The 20,724-nt window shown below is 35.4% G+C and overlaps 1 protein-coding gene across 2 annotated transcripts in view; it reads right to left on the bottom strand.

Annotated features, from left to right (window-relative positions):
- The window catches only part of acad11 (acyl-CoA dehydrogenase family, member 11), a 128,248-nt gene that overhangs the window by 100,973 nt on the left and 6,551 nt on the right, over window positions 1-20,724 (bottom strand). For both annotated transcript variants that reach the window (XM_084103081.1, XM_084103080.1), the window contains exons 11-13: window positions 20,362-20,500; window positions 18,289-18,396; window positions 13,242-13,340 (exon numbers count right to left, since the gene is read on the bottom strand). In XM_084103081.1, coding sequence (XP_083959207.1) covers window positions 13,242-13,340; window positions 18,289-18,396; window positions 20,362-20,500 — 346 coding nt within the window. The remainder of the gene's footprint in view (window positions 1-13,241; window positions 13,341-18,288; window positions 18,397-20,361; window positions 20,501-20,724) is intronic.

Here is a 20,724-nt window from a genome sequence, read left to right as displayed (position 1 = left end):
CCGTTTGAGATATTTATTATCCGTTCACAATTTAGCATCTTTAATGTATTTTCATCATGTTGAAAAAGTTTGGTGTGAATAAAATAAACCACTTAGGAGGAGTAGCTAAAAACTCCACATTCAAACCAAAATATCTGACTTCCTGTTGGTCGGAGCTAATGACTGTAAATTAGAAAGTTGTCCAGCTCGATGAGACCAATATACGTACTGATTTTTGTAACTGTGGGTAAAACTAACCCCCCCATTTTTGTCAAAGCATTTTGAAAGTGACACACTTCCTGCTGCCAGTTGGTGGCGCTATAACTTTGACTCACAATAGTCACATCCATGTGATCGGCCTCTTACAACGAACATACTGCTGAAGTTTCATCAAGATCAGTTAATGTATGCAGAAGTTATAACACACTTCCTGTTTCTCTTTTCTCGCCATAAATTCGTTTCCTCACCACGGCCAAACCGTTCGAGATATCAAAAATCCGTCCGCAATTTAGCATCCTCAATATCTTGACTTCACGCTGACCGAGTTTGGTGAGAATCGGATGAATTCTATAGGAGGAGTACATTAAATTCCACAGCATGCGTTTTTCAAACAACCCTAAATAGCCGACTTCCTGTTGAGCTGGCGTAAAACTTAGAGCACGAAAGTTGTTCGGCCCGATGAGATTTATATGTGTACCGAGTTTCATATTATTACATGCAAGCGTGTTTGATTTATGGACCAAGTTTTCAGACCCCGTTCAAGGGGGCGCTGTTGAGCCCCCCTGCCACGCCTGGGTACCAGCTTCAGCTCGGCCCTGATGGCCGCGGGTTCTGACCTGTGTGCAAAGTTTCAAGAGTTTGAGCACGTTAAGGGCCCCAAAAGCCCCTGAAACCTTGAAAAACAATTATAAAAGCAAATATCTCCTAACAGACAAATCCCCCACACCCCCCACACACATACAGAGGCAGAGAGAGAGAAGGAGAAAATCCACATTCAAACCAAAATATCTGACTTCCTGTTGGTCAGAGCTAATGACTGTAAATTAGAAAGTTGTCCAGCTTGATGAGAACAATATGCGTACCAAATTTTGAGACTCTAGGTAAAACTAAGCCCCCCTTTTTGACTAAAGGTGGCGCTACTGAGCCCCTCCACCACGCCTGTTTCTGAAACTTTGCACGTCTACTGGCTAATAAATGTGATGCGTCTGTCGAGTTTCATCCAATTGCAAGCGTGCTAAGAGTCTCAAAAGCATCCGAAAAGAATAATAAAGTTTAATGCGTTGCCACGGCAACAGTATCTAAGATATCAATAATCCTTTCACAGGTCTACATCTGCCGTGTGTTTACATTATACACATAAAGTTTGAAGCAAATCGGCTAAAAATAAGAGGGTGATTTCAAAGCATTTTGAAAGTAACACACTTCCTGCTGCCAGTTGGTGGCGCTATAATTTTGACTCACAATAGTCACATACTTGTGTTCGGCCTCTTACAACGAATACACTGCTGAAGTTTCATCAAGATCAGATAATGTCTGCTGAAGTTATAATACACTTCCTGTGTCCCTTATTCGCCATAAATTCGTTTCCTCGCCACGGCCAAACCGTTCGAGATATTAAAAATCCGTCCGCAATTTAGCATCCTCAATGTCTTGACTTCTTGCTGACCGAGTTTGGAGGCGAATGGATGAATTTCCTCGGAGGAGTACATCAAATTCCACAGCATGCGTTTCCAAACAACCCATAATAGCCGACTTCCTGTTGGGCTGGCGTAAAACTTCGCCCTTTCAGGGCTTGGGCCCTAAAAATCCTACCGAAAACAATATGGCCTTCGCCCTTTCAGAGCTTGGGCCCTTTCAGAGCTTCTTCATTATTTTATTTGTTTGCCTTTTTGCCACTTTTGGGGCCCTTAACATGCTCAAAAACTCTTGAAATTTTGCACACACGTCAGAACCTGCGGCCATCAGGGCCGGACTGAATCTGGTACCCGGGCGTGGCAGGGGGGCTCGACAGCGCCCCTGGAATGATGTCCGAAAACTTGGTCCATAAATCAAACACGCTTGCATGTAATAATATGAAACTCAGTATACATATAGATCTCATCGGGCCGAACAACTTTCCCTTGGTCAAGTTTTACGCCAGCCCAACAGGAAGTCGGCTATTATGGGTTGTTTGGAGAACGCTTGCTCTGGAATTTGAAATAATCCTCCTAGGCAATTCTTTCAATTGCCACCAAACTCGGTTAGCATGAAGTAAAGACATTGAGGACGCTAAATTGCGGACGGATTTTTTATATCTCAAACGGTTTGGCCGTGGCGAGGAAACAAATTTATGGCGAGAAAAGATAAAAACGAAGTGTTATAACTTCTGCATACATTAACTGATCTTGATGAAACTTCAGCAGTGTGTTCGTGGTAAGAGGCCGATCACATGGATGTAACTATTGTGAGTCAAAGTTATAGCGCCACCAACTGGCAGCAGGAAGTGTGTCACTTTCTAAATGCTTTTGACAAAAGTGGGGGGGTTAATTTTATGTACAGTCACAAAAATCTGTACGCATATTAGTCTCATTGAGCTGGACAATTTTCTAATTTACAGTCATTAGCTCTGAGCAACAGGAAGTCAGATATTTTGGTTTGAATGTGGATTTCTGTGCAAAATCAGCCTCTGAATTTTTACCCACTCCTCTTAAGTGGTTTATTTTATTCCCACCAAACTTTTTCAACATGATGAAAATACATTAAAGATGCTAAATTGTAAACAGATAATAAATATCTCAAACGGTTTTTCTATGGCGAGGGATTAATGTCAACAAAGGAAACACTAAAAGCCTCATATCTTCTAAAAATGTAATTATACACCATTTATTTCTATATAAAATTATACAAATATCAGAACTAAACCCATTTTATTCTTTCTTTTTTTCAATTTAATAATTATTTAAGTTTAAAAACATCCAGAATGTTTTTTAGTCCAAAAAATAAATAAATTATGTCATTCATAGTGCTATACTGCCCTCTTGTGTTCAAAATCAGGTAGGCCCATTGTATCTATATAAAAATATACTAGGTATGTGACGGTGGGAATATTTTAACACCGGTTAATCAACGTGTGACACCGCTGGGGGCTTTTGAATCGCTAACTTAAAAACGAAAGTAAAATATGTTCGTCTGCACTGACATGGATAATGGTGCAGAGCAGAGCGAGCTTTTTCAATGAATTCCTATGGAAGTAGGAATGAACTAAAAAACATTGACTCTGTTCTGCCCGTTCCTTGCCGTGGACGCGCACCTTATGAATATAAAAATAGGGGGGTGTAGGAAATATACATATATATATTTATTTATTTATTTTTTAAGTGTTTGTATGTATATATATACTGCATGTATACAGTATGGAGCGATGGAGGGCCCGCAATCGCTGCTCGCAGCTATATGTGACCCGTCACGGAAACCAGGGACACAAGTCGGCAGCACAACTTTCGAGCAAAATGAGAAAGAAGCGTTTTTTTTCAAAATTGGTGATTTTCGTTTTTTTGCAGAATCTTTTAGTTGAGATCACGAAGAAGCCTCTCCATGTTTGAGATAGCAGTATTGGTATATTTAAAAGTGTACATTTTGATGTTGAAATCGGCTTGTTTTTCAGAGATTCTAGCATGCAGTAGGGGCGTGTCATTGTCGGTGTGTATTTCCATACTGAATAAGCCGGCGTGGCTACTTATGCAGCGCTCTGGCCGGCTCTATCTGATTTCAAAATTCAATGAAGATGGACGCCAATAACATTACGATGTCCAGCAATCGATTTAAATAGTAGGTTACATGGGGTTTAATTTGTCGTTTAATGAGATGTAGCTTAATACATGTTGTCAGTGCCAATACATCGATCCGCCTATGTAATAACATATATATGAATGGTACAGTGGTAGAGCTTTCGCCACCCGTATCAGAGGTTATGAGTTTGAATCCGCCCTTGTATAGGTTTTTTTTTTTTCTCGTATAGTTTTTTTTTCTCTCATCAAAACGATTATGTTCATCAGTGGTTGTATATCAAGCAGGGACACGCAAACGTTTGAATTATTTTGTGATTTCAACAGAACGAATAGAGAGTATCCGCAACGCAACGGATTGAAGCGCGCGTCGAGTGAAGACAGAGAAAACACTGTATCTGCGCCACTGATCCCAGCGGCAACGAGCACTTTGATCACTTGATTAAAAAAAAAAACACATTTCAGCGCTAGTATCTTATTTAAAAAAACGAACGAAATGAATGCTCTGCCAGTTAACTGGAGATGTTTTATTTATTTGTAGAATTAGTACATTCGTGTCGCGAGATGTTTTAAAAAGTGGTGGGAACATGTCCCATCCATCCCACCCGCAAATTACGCCTATGCCTATTTCCATAGTTTATTGCTTATTATTTATCATTAGCAAAAGTTTGTTTCATGTTGCACGAGTAGGCTACACCGAAGAAAATTCCTAGTCTGTGAAACCTTTCATTGACAATGGCAATAAAATCTATTCTGATTCTGATTCATAGCCTACTCATACTAATATATATATATATATATATATATATATATATATATATATATATATATATATATATATATATATATATATATATATATATATATATATATTTCTCACATAGCACATCCTGTTTTTGATTTGAACATTGTCTAGAGTTTATCTTATTTTTTATTCAGTGTACACAAGAGTTGCCTATACAGTTTTATCGGTAGATGCTAAGAGACATTTATTTATATATTACCTGTTTGCAAACTTTTTTTTTTTTTTGATGGCACATTTTCCTGACCTCTCTGCTCCCCCCTGTGCTTTACAGCTTTACAGGGGTGAGTTTTACAGGGGGTATGGCTTATCTAAATGATATGTAAATGAGCCCTATTGTCACTCCCAGCAGCAGAGAGAGGTGAGAACTTCACAATCTTCAGAGCTCTTTTGAGTGCCTACCTTCAAATGGCCACAACTTCTCCAAATATTATCAGATTTCCATGTGTTACACATCGTTGGAAAGCTTGGAGACTACACTTTCAGAATCTGTGAATAACTCAAAATGCCCCAAAACCGACTTGTGTCCCTACTTTCCGTGATCGGTCACATATTACATATTTTAAAATTATATAACTTATGAGATATATAAATTATTAGATATAGTTAATGATAACAATAGTTGCTATTAAAATTTCTAATTAATTTATATATATATTTTATATATAAAAAATAAAAATATTATTTCTCAAATGTTTTAAATTTTTAATAAAATATTGATTATTTTATAAAAAATTTAATACATTTGAGAAATAATATTTTTCTTTTTTATATATAAAATATACAGTATGAATATAATATAAAATATATGTATTGTTAATATAATTTATTCATTATTGTGTACACAGATAAATTTACTTTTGTTAATATTTGTTAATAATTTGATTATTAACATACAGTAATCTGACATACATAATAAATACACTCGTCTTCTGTTCCGCACTATGATGTCCTTCAACACCCCCTATTCCTTTTCTCCAGTTTATTCCCTTTCCACTAATCAGTTGCTACCACTTTTAAAAGAACCGCAGAATCATGCTAGAGGCTTCAGCATGCACATGGAAACACGCTAAGCTGCATAGCTCCCCGTGCCTGGTTTTCCACAGACGATAAGGGTGGTCTGGAAGCGATTGCACACATGCACGAAGGAGTAAAGGAGCTGTGAAATGTTGAAGTTCAAGGCCACCAGATATGCACAAAACTCACCATAGGCCTGGGAGCTACCAAAGGAAATTGTCTTTCCCAAGAGAGAAAAGTGAAAAGAAGGAAAAGAGGAAAAAATGTGGGGGGAAAAAAACATTGAGGGCAGCTAGTTCAGCCTTTGCATTTTTGTGGCTTTGTGGATGTAGCGGAAGTCGCAAAAGAAAAGGATATGAGAATGGTTGAAAGGAAAGAGAGGAGAAGGCCAAAGGGTAAAGACGACAGCTGTCTGGTTCTGTTTTTGCTCATAGGGATGAGTTAATGTATAAAACGTTCAGAAGGTTCATTCAGAAAACAATGAAAGGAAGAGTAAAGAGTGCTATGAGAAATTATTTTAGCACAACTTGCAATGACAAAAGACTGTACTGGAATACATGGCATTAGGCAAGGATGAAATTTGTTTTGATGAAATTTGTAGACAGATTTCCTATAAAAGTTGCCAAATTGTTGAGCCTCATGGGTGATTATGCAAGTCTTAAGACAGCAACCCATTTGCCAAGTCAAAACAAATTGATAACGGTAGGTAATGTCATACTTTATGGTCATTCCTAACAAAAAAACGAATGCAGAAACATGTGCCTTGTTGCTAGGAGACACATGACAAATGAAAACAATATGTGTTCTAAAATCGGCTCAAAATATCATGCATGCTTGATTTCCTCCAACTAGATGGAATCCGGAGGTTTAAAAAAGAAAAATCATACACTATGCTATTTTTATGCTAAGTCTTCAAAACTATAAATCAAGGGAAAATTATGGGCAAATGTTGTGTCGTGTATTCCAAATTATGCTTTTCACTACTACCATAGTGTACGGTTGCAGAAAAAATAAATATGTTTTTATTGAACATTAATGAAGCAACAAATTTTGTGTGAAAATAAATCATAAAAGTGGATGGTTTGTTTGAAAATCTTATAATTGTATGAGGTGGCGAGGGTGGTCCTTCACCCCGCACACAGGGTAAAAGGCTCACCAGCATGAGGAAAACAGCAAAAAATATTTATACAAATACTTTAGCTAAAATAATATGTTTTTGATCCTTTCTTAAGTTAAAACTTGTTCAAAACAATTTTAGCAAAGTTTGTACTGTTTTTGGTTTATTTTGATAAATAAATAAAAACAAATTTTTTGGTCAATAAATAAACTGATTAAACTGTTCATTTTAAAAATAAAGACAAAAAATTATTTTAAAAAGTAAAGATTCTGAAAGCATTAAATATATCCCATAATAAATCCAAATAGCTTTACATTAGTAACAAATAAATATGACTCCAAATATGCCCCGCAGAAATACGATAACGCAAGTCATTCCAAAAATCCCCATGGGCATCATACTATATCGTTGTAGCTGAATAAACAGAAGATTGAAACTCTTTGATTGATTAAACATGAATAATAAACACACGACTACGACAATATATGGTTCATCTAAGTTCTTCAAGCCTTTTTAGGTATTTTCATGATAATAAAGTTTATTTATACTTCAATGCTAATTGACATAGTCTTTATCACTATATAGAATAGTCTGAAATAATACGTAGTTTGCCTTATTCTGTTTAAGAAGCCACATCATCTCACAGAAGGATGCTCAACTGTCGATATGAAGTGAGTTTGGAGTAAAAGCATGTTATTAAATGTTGTCTTTTGTTGGACAAGAGGTTCATAAATGCTTCTCATGTTTGGAAAGATGTTTGACATGTGTTGCTTTTTCAAATGCATGTTAAAAGCGCCTCAAACTCACAGTGCTCACAGATGAAGCAGCATTTATTTGCAACATTTTGAAAAAAAAATATATATTATTGTGCCTTTCGCACTAACCGCAGGAGCACCTTTTACCCCAAATACCATACATATTCTTCCTTAACTGAAAACCTGTTGCTTTAAGCTTGAACAAAACTTAAAGGGTTAGTTCACCCAAAAATGAAAATTCTGTCAGTAATTACTCACCCTCATGTTGTTCCAACCCCGTAAGACCTTCGTTCATCTTCGGAACACAAATTAAGATATTTTTGATTAAATCTGAGAGCTGGATCACTCCTCCGTAGGCTTCTAAGGCATTATAACTTGCTGGCCCAGAAAATGTATTAAAGACATCGTTAATATAGTCCAAGTGACTACAGTGGCTCAATCTTAAGTTTATAAAGCGACGAGAATACTTTTTGTGCGCAAAAAAAAACAAAAATAACAACTTTATTCCACTATTCATTTCCTTCTCTCTGGGCCTCGAGTCTTTTCAAGTAGTATAACTGCGCAGCGCGTCTGTGTTGTACGTCACACGTAGGCTCACTATTGGCCGACGCTGGTCATGTGTGTGACGTACAACACAGAAGCGCTGCGCAGTTATACTACGAGTACATCAGGATTTATGGGAAGTGTTCCCGGTTCCGGCTGACCTAATCTATGCAGCCTAACAATGAATTAAAGAAGTCTATAATGTGTTATGTGTATGCTAGGTCAAAGAGATGTGTTTTTAGTCTAGCTTTGAACTGACAGTTTGTCTGCTTCCCGGACAATGTTAGGAAGACTGTTCTAAAGTTTTGGTGCTAAATAGGAAAAGGATCTACTGCCAGCAGTCGATTTTGATATTCTAGGTATTATCAACTGGCCGGAATTTTGAGATCGCAATAGACATGAAGGACTATAATGCGTTAAGAGCTCGCTCAAGTACTGGGGAGCTAAACCATTTAGTGCTTTGTAAGTAATCAGCAATATTTTAAAATTTATACAATGTTTAATAGGGAGCTAATGCAGTGTTGACAGAACAGTGCTAATACTTCCTGGTTCTGGTAAGAACTCGAGCTGCTGCGTTTTGGACCAGCTGTAATTTGTTTATTAAGCGTGAAGGGCAACCACCCATAAGAGCATTTCAATAATGTCATTGATGCCTTGATGTCATGAACGCATGAACTAATTGTTCTGCATTTGTCAATGAGAGCATATGACGTAATTTAGATATATTTATTCTAGATTATTACGTGAGGAAGTTTTTTGTCCAATAATTAGAATCTCTGTTTTTTTTTTGTTTTTTTTCAGAAATAGTAGTAGGAATTTACTAGTCATCCAATTTTCTATGCATTCCGTTGATTTTGTGAATTGGTAAGTTTCATGTAAATTTTTTTTTTTTTTAGATTCATCAATTGGAATAAATTCAGCCAAAATAGCGCTGTATGACAGATGTAGCGCTTTTATTTCTAAATATTTTACTAAAAATATATTTTTTTATTTCTAAACAAACTTGCTTACCATGTCATCAACTATCTTCTATTCCGATTCTCAAATACGTGTAAGTGAGTTTGTTTTGTTGTTGAAAAACCTTTATAAATGATCTTGATCTGTAACGTGAGATGGGCACCGCCATGTTTGGAAAAAGTTGGGCCGCAGTTCAGAGATTCCTGTCTGTTGGATTTATTACAGCATGTGAATTCATCATTTTCTCCCAAAATACATGAAAGTAAGTGGCCGGTGAACTGGGAGAAGATAGATTAAACTTCATAGTTATTTACACTGTGTACACAGAAGTGATAGGTCTAACATATCTGTAAATTAAGTTTACACGAGACTAGATAATGATCTGAGATGTCATCGCTCTGCTGCAGAATTTCAACGGCATCAACATTGATTCCATGTGATAATATTAGATCTAGAGTATGATTACAACAATGAGTAGGTCCTGACACATGTTGTCGAACTCCAATAGAGTTAAGAATGTCTTTAAATGCCAATCCCAATGCATCTTTTTCGTTATCTACATGTATATTATAATCACCAACAATTAGGACTTTATCTGCAGCCAGTACTAACTCTGATAGAAAGTCAGCAAATTCTTTGATAAAGTCTGTATGGTGCCCTGGTGGCCTGTATACAGTAGCCAGCACAAATCTCAAATGTGATTTATCATTTACACTATATAATGTTACATTAAGCACGAACACTTCAAAATAATTATATTTGAAACTAGACTTCTTAGTAATTTTGAGAATATAACAATAAATAACAGCAACACTTCCCCCTTTGCATTTCAGACGAGGTTCATGTTTATAACCATAATATTTTGAGGTGGACTCATTTAAAGTAATGTAATCGTTTGGTTTTAGCCAGGTTTCTGTCAAACACAGCACATCTAGGTTATAGTCTGTAATCATAACATTAACAATAAGTGTTTTTGAAGTAAGGGATCAAATATTCAGCAACCCGAGCTTTATCATTTGCTTATTTGTATTATATCTGTTTTTTATTTGTTGAACATCAATTCAATTTTTACCCTTTTTTTGAAGTTTTTTGTATTTCCTAATCCGGGGAACAGACACAGTCTCTATATGATGATATCTAGGTGAAAAAGGCTCTATGTGATGGGATTTATCTGACCTTGGTGACGTGAGACAGCTGGCAGACGGTCGGTTTAGCCAGTCTATCTGGCTTCCTGACCTGAGCCCCAATTCATGTTTGAGCTCTAAGACTATGTGCCATATTACTAGAGAGAAGAGTAATCTCCATTTGTTGTTTGATTTTGGCATCTAATTTGGATCCAAAAGAGATGCGTGATGTCAAACTTAATCCTACTGGTAGGCCCCAATCCTACCGAAAAAATCATGATCCTAAACTTGATATACATATTGAAATCATATGCTCAGACAGTGATTCAACTTTAAAATTGAGTGTCCAAGACGTAGTGAACCCAGAGATTGTTGCTTTTTAAAAGCAGGCAAGTGATCAGCTAAAGACAAAAAAGAAGGAAAATCTGACCCCCAACCCTAGCGCAATTATTATGATTTAAAAAAATACTATTAAAAACAGGCTTGGACCCGGAACCAATTATCTTTGTGTCACGACTTATAAGCGTATATGGAGCAATTTCTCTCCAAGCAAGTGAATTAAGTTCAATATTCAGTTTAGATATGACAGAGGATTTTAGAAATGTATAGAGAGAAGGGAAACAAATGCTTAACACCAGATAATTCAGTACAAGTATGACATTTACATAATCTATAAAGTACACAGTGCATAAATGGAATATATAAGTACACAGTATGTATAAATCAAAAATGAATATCCGATAATCATCCAACAAAATCCAGTCTTCCAGCATGTAAATACAAACAAACCGCAGTCCTGTAAGTCAATACGTTCTGTTTAATTAAAATCATGTAATTTCTATCTGCATACTGCAGATGTGCAGATGGTGTGCCTAGGAAAACCAACGGAACTTAAACAACAACTACCCATCCAGCAAGACAACGACATGAAAAACAAGAGTTCTTATCAATGAAGCAATCCTTTTAATTCAAACTTGTCATATATTTCAATGTTTGTTTGTTTTTTACTAAAAAGTGTTTTTCCACTAAAAGTAGTTTAACAATATTAGCCATACTTGCCGAAGGCTCCTAGGTGAAAAGTGTTAGGCCATTGAATGTCATTACACCAAACTGTCTATGATTAACCGTTTGAAATTCACTCCACATGTGTCAACAATAAAGATATGTTTAGCAATCCCCAGAACTGATGGTGGTTTATGATAGTAGTGGAAAACAACATCTGTACATCTTCAAAAACAGGAGATATGAAGCACTTACACACAACAGACTCATCTGGTAACCAAATAATTTGGATTTACCATTCTTCAAACGTACCCTTTGTACTGATGAATCTGTACATCTGCACGAGTTTAACAGGGCAAGAGATAGCACTGGAAAGCTTGGATTTCCATTTCTCAGAGACACAAAGATCACTGTTTCCACATATGCTGATGAGAGGTTTTTAAAACTCCTCAGAGAGACACAAAACAACTCTGGTGACAAGTCAGATCAGACAAAAAGATCTCACAACTTGTCACTATTCCTATCTGAAGATATTTCTCCCATAACTGTCAAACGACCACCCGTGAACTTCACAATCCACAACGTCTGTTATAAGAAGTATTTCTGAGCAACAGGATTTATGAGGTAACAAAATGTTGTTTCATGTGAAAGGGGTCTTTTAGAGGGGAAACTACTACATGCAATGGTAGTGTTGACGCAAAGACATGCAACAAAATAAGGTAATGTTTTTAGACCAATATTCAACAAGTAAAATTTGCAACCCCTTTTACCGAAATGTGATGTTTTAGAGAAATAAGATTCAATAAAAAAAAAATATTTTAACCACTATAGATTGAACGATAGATAGAACGATAGAATGACAGATAGACAGACAGACAGACAGACAGACAGACAGACAGACAGACAGACAGACAGACAGACAGACAGACAGATAGATAGATAGATAGATAGATAGATAGAAAAATAAGAAAAGAAGTTAAAAGTTTAAATAATCGTTTAATTACCTTAATAAAAAGTGGAAAAATAAGAAAAGAAGTTAAAAGTTTAAAAGAAAAAATAAAATAAGATACTGGCAGAGATTTCATGGGGCAGTTTAAAGTCAGTTCAGACTTTATGAAGTTAATTTGGCGTGATGATAGAGAACCTTTGGTCCTTTGCTTTGAGGATGTTTAATTCAGGAGGGCCCCGAAACCACAAAGACACATGGCTAGAACCATCTGGAATGTTCTACAGGGGACAATGTCTAAGAGGAAAATACCAAAGCAACTCTAAACATCCCATACAGATTAAAAAACAACCTTCAGCACTGTAAACAGGATACAATGCCATTTTAAACCCTGATCATTGATGTTATCTCACCACAGTAAACGGTAAAACTGCCTTTCATCACATAAAGTTTTTTGTTTTTTTTATCCCTGTCATGCAAGTCCCAGTCAACACGTCAACAAAATGCAATTATGCATGCCTGCAGTCAGCTTTCCTAAAAATACGAATAAAAATGAAAACAAGAGAGTATGAGTATGAGTCTACAGATCTCAGAGGGCAGACTGTTCATTCAAACGGATTTGGTTTAAAAATGACTAAAAGTGAGAAAAATGAGGTAAAAAAAACAAGCCACAAACTGGCAGTTTTACAAAAATAATGTTAGCATTGTCATTTAGCATGAAAATCCTTCAAAATGTGACTTTTCCTAAATCTTGTCAAAGGCAGGAAGAGATCATGGCAGGCTTATCCTCGTGGCTCAGATCTAGCTCTGAAGCTGTGAGGCGGGAACTTCGACTAATGGGTCTGTTTCTGCTTTGCCACCCGTTGCGAGCGCTTTGAGTTCCCTAAGTCTGTGTTTATCGTTCACAGATTCTGCATAGCTGGTTTGTGTAAACATCTTAAATGTTTTTTAAACGTCATGCCAGTGATCGTGAAGATTTGGACGAACATGGTCGTTTTGTGGGATGAATCATTCTGGTGATATATTTCTTTATGTCTTTGTGGTGAAAGATTGTTTAAAATACTAAGGCTAAGAAATCGGAACTCCTGCTGTTTCAGTGTTCCTTTTAACGTGTTTAGTCTCCACAGGGGAGAAACCCTAAAAAAATCTACATTTATTTTCTTGACAACTGACAAACAAAATATTTCTTCTCGCCTTCTACTTTCGATCTCATTCTGTGACATTCACACACTTACCGCTGCTCCACCACTTTTTGCCATTAATGATAAAATGGTCTTTGTTCCTGTGAAGGGTGCACTCCATGTTTGTGGCATCACTTGAAGCAACATCTGGCTCTAAGACAAAAAAAAAAAAACAAGACAAGAGTATCAGGTTCAGTAATAATAATTATTTTAGAAAAAATAAGCAGTGAAGAAATGTTAATGAATTTTTTTAATATATATTATGTAAAAGTCTGGTTTTAGGGACAATGTGTTTTTAAAGATGCACATTCACAAAAGAGTTATTTATTTGGTTATATTTTTGTGAACCAAATGATAAGGGTTTGGCTGGTAGCCAATAGGGCAGTGGTTCTCAAACAGGGAGCAAGGGGCAACCTTCAAAGCAAACTTCAAAGTGGGCATCAAGATGACTTAAATGTACTTAAGTCCAAAAAAGTAGTGCTGTAAATCTTTCTTCTTTTTTTTAAATAACTAATTAAATCACATTTTTTTCTGTCATTTTTGTAATTAAATGCACCTAACATTAACATGCACCTATAAAGTATGTATATATTTTTATATTGTAATACATAATTTCACATGCATCTTTTTACTAAGTACAATGGATCAGGGCCAGTACCGATACCAATACTGCTACTGATGTCTATTCAATTATTATTATTTTTTTTCTGGGTAAGAGATTAGTAATTATAGACATTTTTAATCATTGTATAGGCTTTAAAAAAAAAGAAAACCGCTTTTAATTTAAATGAACATAAACAATCTTCACATAAGCACACTATGATAAATGTCATATTTAGCCTGTGCCTTTAATATAGCAGGACTTTACGGTAAGGATTTTTTTGCAGATTTTTACTTGCCCCGACAAAAGTTCACTGGCCCTGTCACAAAAAGTTTTTGACCCATGTTACTTTGAATTTTTTTTTTTATTTGTTATTTTTTTGCCACAATTCTCAATTCCAATTTTTATAGCACATTAAAAAAATCATAAATTTCAAAATATTTATGTAGACACGTCAGTAATAAAATTAGGACAAATAAACAAATTACAAGCGATAGCACAATCAAATACAATATAAGACAAATACAAATGAAATAAACAGTGCAAGGGTAGGTCTAACAGCAGTATTCAGGCAAGAAATACTACAGAAATTGAATAACATGATCCAATGTAAAATTAGATATTAAAATAGAGATTAATCCTTATTAAAGCTACAAAAGCTATTCAGACAAGATCAGCAAGTTATTTTTTCTCTTTCTCTTTTTCTTTTCTTATTTTTTCATTTGTTCTTTGAATAACATTAATAACACAGATTTCAGCAGGTACATTATGCTGTTGTCACTTTAAGACATGAAGCATATGATGCTGATCTGACACCCATCCAATTTTCTATCTTTCTATCTCTTTACGTTAATTTAAAACTTAAGTCATTTAAGGCTGCTTATGAGAATACAAAAACTGGCATTTTGACATAATTGTGTGTGTTTATTTTTGTTTAAAGGGGTGGTTGAGTATGATTTCACTTTTCTAACTTTAGTTAGTGTGAAATGTTGCTGTTTGAGCATAAACAACATCTGCAAAGTTACAACGCTCAAAGTTAAAAGCAAAGGAAGATATTTGCTTTTAAAGAAAAGGACTACAACAAACGGCTGGTAGGGACTACACGACATTCCTCCCGGGTTAGTGACATCACTAACCCTAAAATTTACATAAACCCCGCCCCCGGGAACACGCAGTCCATGTTGAGAAGAGGAAAAGTTGTTGTATAAGAGTACATTTGTGAGTCAGCTCAAACTTTAGCATCCATCTTTTCACATGCAATAGAAAGTCACTCTGTGTGCATCTCACAACAGTTCCTATACGAGCGATTTATAGATTACCATGACAGAATATGCTAATTGAAGATAGTTAACTCCACATCAGCAACATAAATTCATCAACTAACCATTCAGAGACGTCCTGTTGCTCTACATGTTGTCACTTCTTCTTGAGTCTCTCTATCTTTGTCTGACTCCATTTTAACATTAAAGGCAGAACAGTTTCTGTCATTTTAGTGTGTCTGCGTGAGGTAATTGCAGCTGCTAACACACACAAGCTCTTGAAACCTCTGCAGCAGCTCATTTGCATTTAAAGGGCCAGGCACAAAACGGTGCGTTTTTGCAAACCCTCAAAAAGTGACAACTTTAACATGCTATATAAAAATATCTATGGGGTATTTTGTGCTAAAACTTCACACACACACTCTGGGGACATCAGAGATTTATTTTACATCTTGTGAAAAGGGCATTATACAACCCCTTTAAGCGCAATAAGACACAAAAGATAACTAATATTTGCTTGAATGAATGATTGGCTGATCATAGGAAAGGTCTTAATGTGGACCATCCTCGGTCGGCCACTCTCTCTTGCTTCACAGAGCTGAAAACATTTAACAAGGTATTTATTATTTTAATTCACCCCCTCAACAACTGTTTGTCTATGAAGAACCAGTATTCACATGGTCTTGGAAACCCTGAATATATGAAAGAGCCTAATTTTTAAAAGTATGATTTCTAGACCTGAAAAAGTCATGTAAATTAATAATATCTTAAAACTCCATGGCACTTAATTATTTTAACATGAATTATTGTTATTTTAGTTACATAATTTAATCTATGGACAATTCTAGTGGTTTGTAAATTAAAAGGGTGGGGGTTGGCTTTAAATATATTCTTGTGGACAATAGGGAACCTTGTGAAAAATGTGGTAGAGGATAATCTCCTTTGCTAGTGAAAAAGAGAGACTGGCAGAAATGATAACCTGGTGTAGATATTTCATTTGAAATCTGGCATTTGTTACACACACAAGTAAGAATTACAGCTATCGTCTGTATGATAGCTAAAACGACACACACACACACACACACACACACACACTGGAAATAATGAAATATGAAAACTCTGGGGGCATTACAACACCATCTGTATATGCATGTTGAGAAACTTGATGGCTTTTTAAATCACCATTACACATGTGCTCACACATATACACTCTATAGCCATCTTTTGGCTTGCTCTATTGGCAGGAGAATCAAAATCACTTTGTTTTCCTAAATCTCATCCACCAGATATTCCAGTCCTTGTTCACTCATTGAACACAGACCTCATTATTAACCTAAATATAAATCCTCCTTATAAGTCAAGTACTAATGAGTGTGTAACATAGAGGCTTGAGTGTGAACCATATCTGGAGACTACTGCGCTCTGTTCTATCGTGTTATGCTGTGTTCAGCTGTTTAATAAATCTTATGTAAACACACCAAAGAAAAATATCCAGTCGCTTTGGCTTTGGGGAGTCATTCATTAACTGGATCAAAATTCTATATAAATCACCTTCAGCCACTATCATAACCAATTGACTAACATCACATTGCTTAAACTGCACTGGGAACTAGACAAAGATGCCCACTCTCCCACTAACTATTCACCATTTTCATTGAACCGTTAGCAGCAGCCATCTGTCAAAACATTTACATTAAAGGAATTCAAACACTAAATATACACCACAAAATCAGCCTTTACGCTGATGATGTATTACTGTATCCCCAACAACATTCCAAGAAACGATTAAACTCATTGATTCATTCTCTAATATTTCTGAATACTTATTTAACTGGAGTAAATCTTCTATTCTTTCATTACAGCTTAGATGTGACATCAAAATAAACCATCTATACCACCGCACCAATCACATTACATACTTATGCATTCATGTTTCCCCCAGGCTGTCAGAGCTGTTTTGTCTTAACTTTACTCCATTCCTCAAAACAAGAGATGTCTCTTGGATGAACTTATCATTATCCATTTTGGGCAAAATATCAGTCATAAAAAAGACAACACTCCCTAAATTAAACTATTTATTCTCAATGATTCCAATACAACCCACCATCTCTAGACTCAACCATTACCAAATTCTACTGGAAAGTAAGACCCCAAGAATTAAATTGACGACCCAACAGAAACTAAAAACACAAGGAGGACTGGAAGCACGACATACTACTAACTGGATGGAAATAGTTTCAAATAGGATTTACTTCAGAAACCTGTCCACATTGCACACAAAATAACCCACACACCTAGGTTCACACCATTTGGCATTGCATCCCAATTAAACAAAATCGGGGAAAACGCCACTGAATCACTATCCGTCCTTATGGGATGTCACATTCTAATATCTCCCTCCCTCTGCATATTGAGTGACATTTCCATAATCAATTTAAACAACACAAACAGACTAACAAACAACAAACTACCGACAAGAAAACTTACTAATAGACTACATCTTCATGGAAAACCTGTCCACTGCTGTTCTAAACAATACACTAGACTTACACCCCTCTTAGTCATCTCTCATAACCTTCCAACAGTCATGAATCCGCTGACCTTCTTTGCCTGAAACCAAACCACAACTTTACCAACTTACTGAGGCATAAATTGTCCTCACTTTAGATGAGCTCACAAAAATAGTTTACTACTATGTGTTATAACTACCTAAATAATCATGAATTACAGTAGGAATACATGTTAATAAAGCATTTATTAACACACTGAGTAACTATTACTATATGTCTAAATAATAAGACGTATAAATGTACGTTTAAATAGTTTATTAATCATTCACTTTCTAAATGATCTTATGAACAACTGACAACTCCTAAATAACTGGTTTGTAAATAATGTAATACATAATTTAGAAATTATAAACTGATTATTTATATACAATTAATACAATTATTAAACACATTATAGATATGCAAGAATAAAGCATTTATAGCTGTACTTATAAACTGCTTATTAATGTACATTAATGCTTTATAAATGATGAATTAACTATTTACTAATGCTTAACTAATATTCATAGCATGCAGTTATTATAAAGTTATTATAAAGTGTTACCAAAAAAAGAATTAACAAATTAAAAAAATGTCCAGTCAGTCAGATGAACCAGAAACCAGCTAAATTATAATAAGCTTCTTTAAAACTGATCAGTTAGTTAGTACATTTTGAAAATAAGTTGTATCACCTGTCATACAGAAGCAGGACCGTATGTCTCCTCTCAGCAAGGGCTCCAGCCAGAGTCTCTTCTGTTCCTCAGTGCCAAACAGGTGCAGAACTTCCATATTCCCAGTGTCTGTTAGACATTTACCGTATCAATACTACCATAAGTCACTCAGAATTTACACTGCTGTTCCAAATTTAAGGTCAGTAAGATGTTTTTAAGAAATAAATACTTTTATTCAGCAAGTATACATTAAATTGATCAAGTGAAAAACTTTTGTTATTTCTAATATTTCTATTTCTAATAAATGCTGTTCTTTTGAACTTTCTATTCAACAAAGAGTCCTGAATCCTATATTAAAATATTAAGCAGCACTGTTTTCAAAATTGATAATAATAATAAATGTTTCTTGAGCACAAAATCAGGATATTTTAATCTTCTGAAGGATCAGGTGACACTGAAGGCTAGAGTAAAAGATGCTAAAAAAATATACATTTTAAAATATATTAAAATAGAAAACTTTAAATTGTAAAAATATTTTACATTATTACTGTTTTTACTTATTTTGATCAAATAAAAGCAGCCTTCACGAGCATAATAGACTAATGTCTTTAAAAAACATTTAAAATCTTACCAACCCCAAATTTTTTAATGGTAGTGTAAATACAATTGTGTTGATTGCTGACACAATCAGCAAGATTTTCTGTTTTAAATAGAAAATTCGTCTACAAATCACACCAAATGTAATTCTATGACATGAAATTTACACTAAATATAAAAATAAATATTAGTAACGACAAAAAAAAAAAAAAACGTAGATATACTCAAAATATGACACTTCTCTGAGAAAACCTGATTTTCACTAATTATGGTTGTAAAACTTTTTACATTTCATGTTATTTTTATTATTCTGTACTATAATATATAAAAATACACTTATATATTATAAGCAAGAAGTGTACCTTAAAAGGACAACGTGTAGCTTTTTAGGTATTTTATTATCTAAAATCAATATTTTTATTTATAAATATGTCCTCAATGGTGCACAAATACCTCTGCCAATGATCTGACTTATCCTCGTAAACGAAGAATTTATTATCTTTATATACATGGGACGGGTAGGTCCACGGAGGCTTCCATGTAGTTCCGCCATCTTGAAAAACTATAATAGCAGAGAGGGACAAAAAGTACTAGGCCAACGCGTTTCCACAACGCATTTCGTTCAGAGCCAGCGTCACGTGACTGAAGCCAGCAGAAGCGGAGGAGCAGAGCAGTGAGAGGCGCTTGTCACTGCCCCGGCAAGTTTAAAAGGCTGCACTGCACGGTTATTTATAATGGAGGAGGACCATACATATGCTGAGTCACAGGATAAGGAGTCCTCGTCGTCGAAAAAGTCCAAAATAGACCGTAAAAGGAAACGTGACCGGAGATTAAAAAACAAGGGTTAATGTTGGGATAGCTTTTTCCAGGTGGAAAGAGCTAATGCAGGAGAAAGCTTTCAAAAGAGATGCTAAAGTTGCCTGCTTTCTTCTCGACAGGTAAGTCAATGTTACGGTCTTAATTACAAGCTTTTTTTTCATTGCTTGGTTGTGTACTTTATTATATAGACAGTAGAACATTTATAGTTAAGTTAAACAGGCTCTTTGATGAATAGCAGCTATTGAGTAAAGTAGAGAAGGCGCTGATGATGATGATATCTAACAATGCACATACTTCAAAAAATATAACGAATAAAGAAGGCATTACTACTAATTACCATAGTTCATGTTTTTCACAGTCAGTAATTCATACTGTAACATTCTTTTTTTCGTTGTGTCAAGTTGCAGTTTGTTTTAAATAACAAACCTGTTCACCCGAAGGAAAACTCGATTAAGTAGAAGACATCCTGTCATAGCTTTTTGGTACATAAATGCTACCGTAGATGCAACACGCATTTGAAAACGCGAGGCGCTGTAGAGCACTATTCGTTTGAATGCAAAATACAATTTCACCACTAGATGGGAGAAATTCCTACACATTGTCCCTTTAAGTAGCTTTAAGCCAAAATCAAAAAGCCTAAAAAAAACAATCACATTTCTGACCCATGCAAACTCCCACCTGGGGCTTGGCAGTTGAAGACTTCGGGGGCGTAGAAGCAGTGTCCTGTCTCCTCTGCGATATGAGTATAATCCAGCTGAGAGAGGCCACTCTCTGAAGGAAAAAACAAATTCCACAAGCCTGCGGCTCGAGCCTTTGCCTGCTCACACGGATACATAGAGAAAATATGACTCACTCCAGTTCAATTAGATACATTATTCTTTGACACTACTGATGAAGTTTGGGGTTGGTATAATTTACTCCAGTAATTACTCGTCTTCACTGTCACATGATCCTTTAGAAATCCTTCAAATATGCTAATTTGATGTTCAAGAAAATTTCTTATCATTATCAACGTTAAAAAAACAGTTATGCAGCTTAATA

Source organism: Abramis brama, assembly GCF_963993115.1.
Source record: "Abramis brama genome assembly, chromosome: 24".
Classification (NCBI taxonomy): domain Eukaryota; kingdom Metazoa; phylum Chordata; class Actinopteri; order Cypriniformes; family Leuciscidae; genus Abramis; species Abramis brama.
Note: the sequence above shows the minus strand (reverse complement) of the source record. Positions and strands in the feature narration are given on the sequence as shown.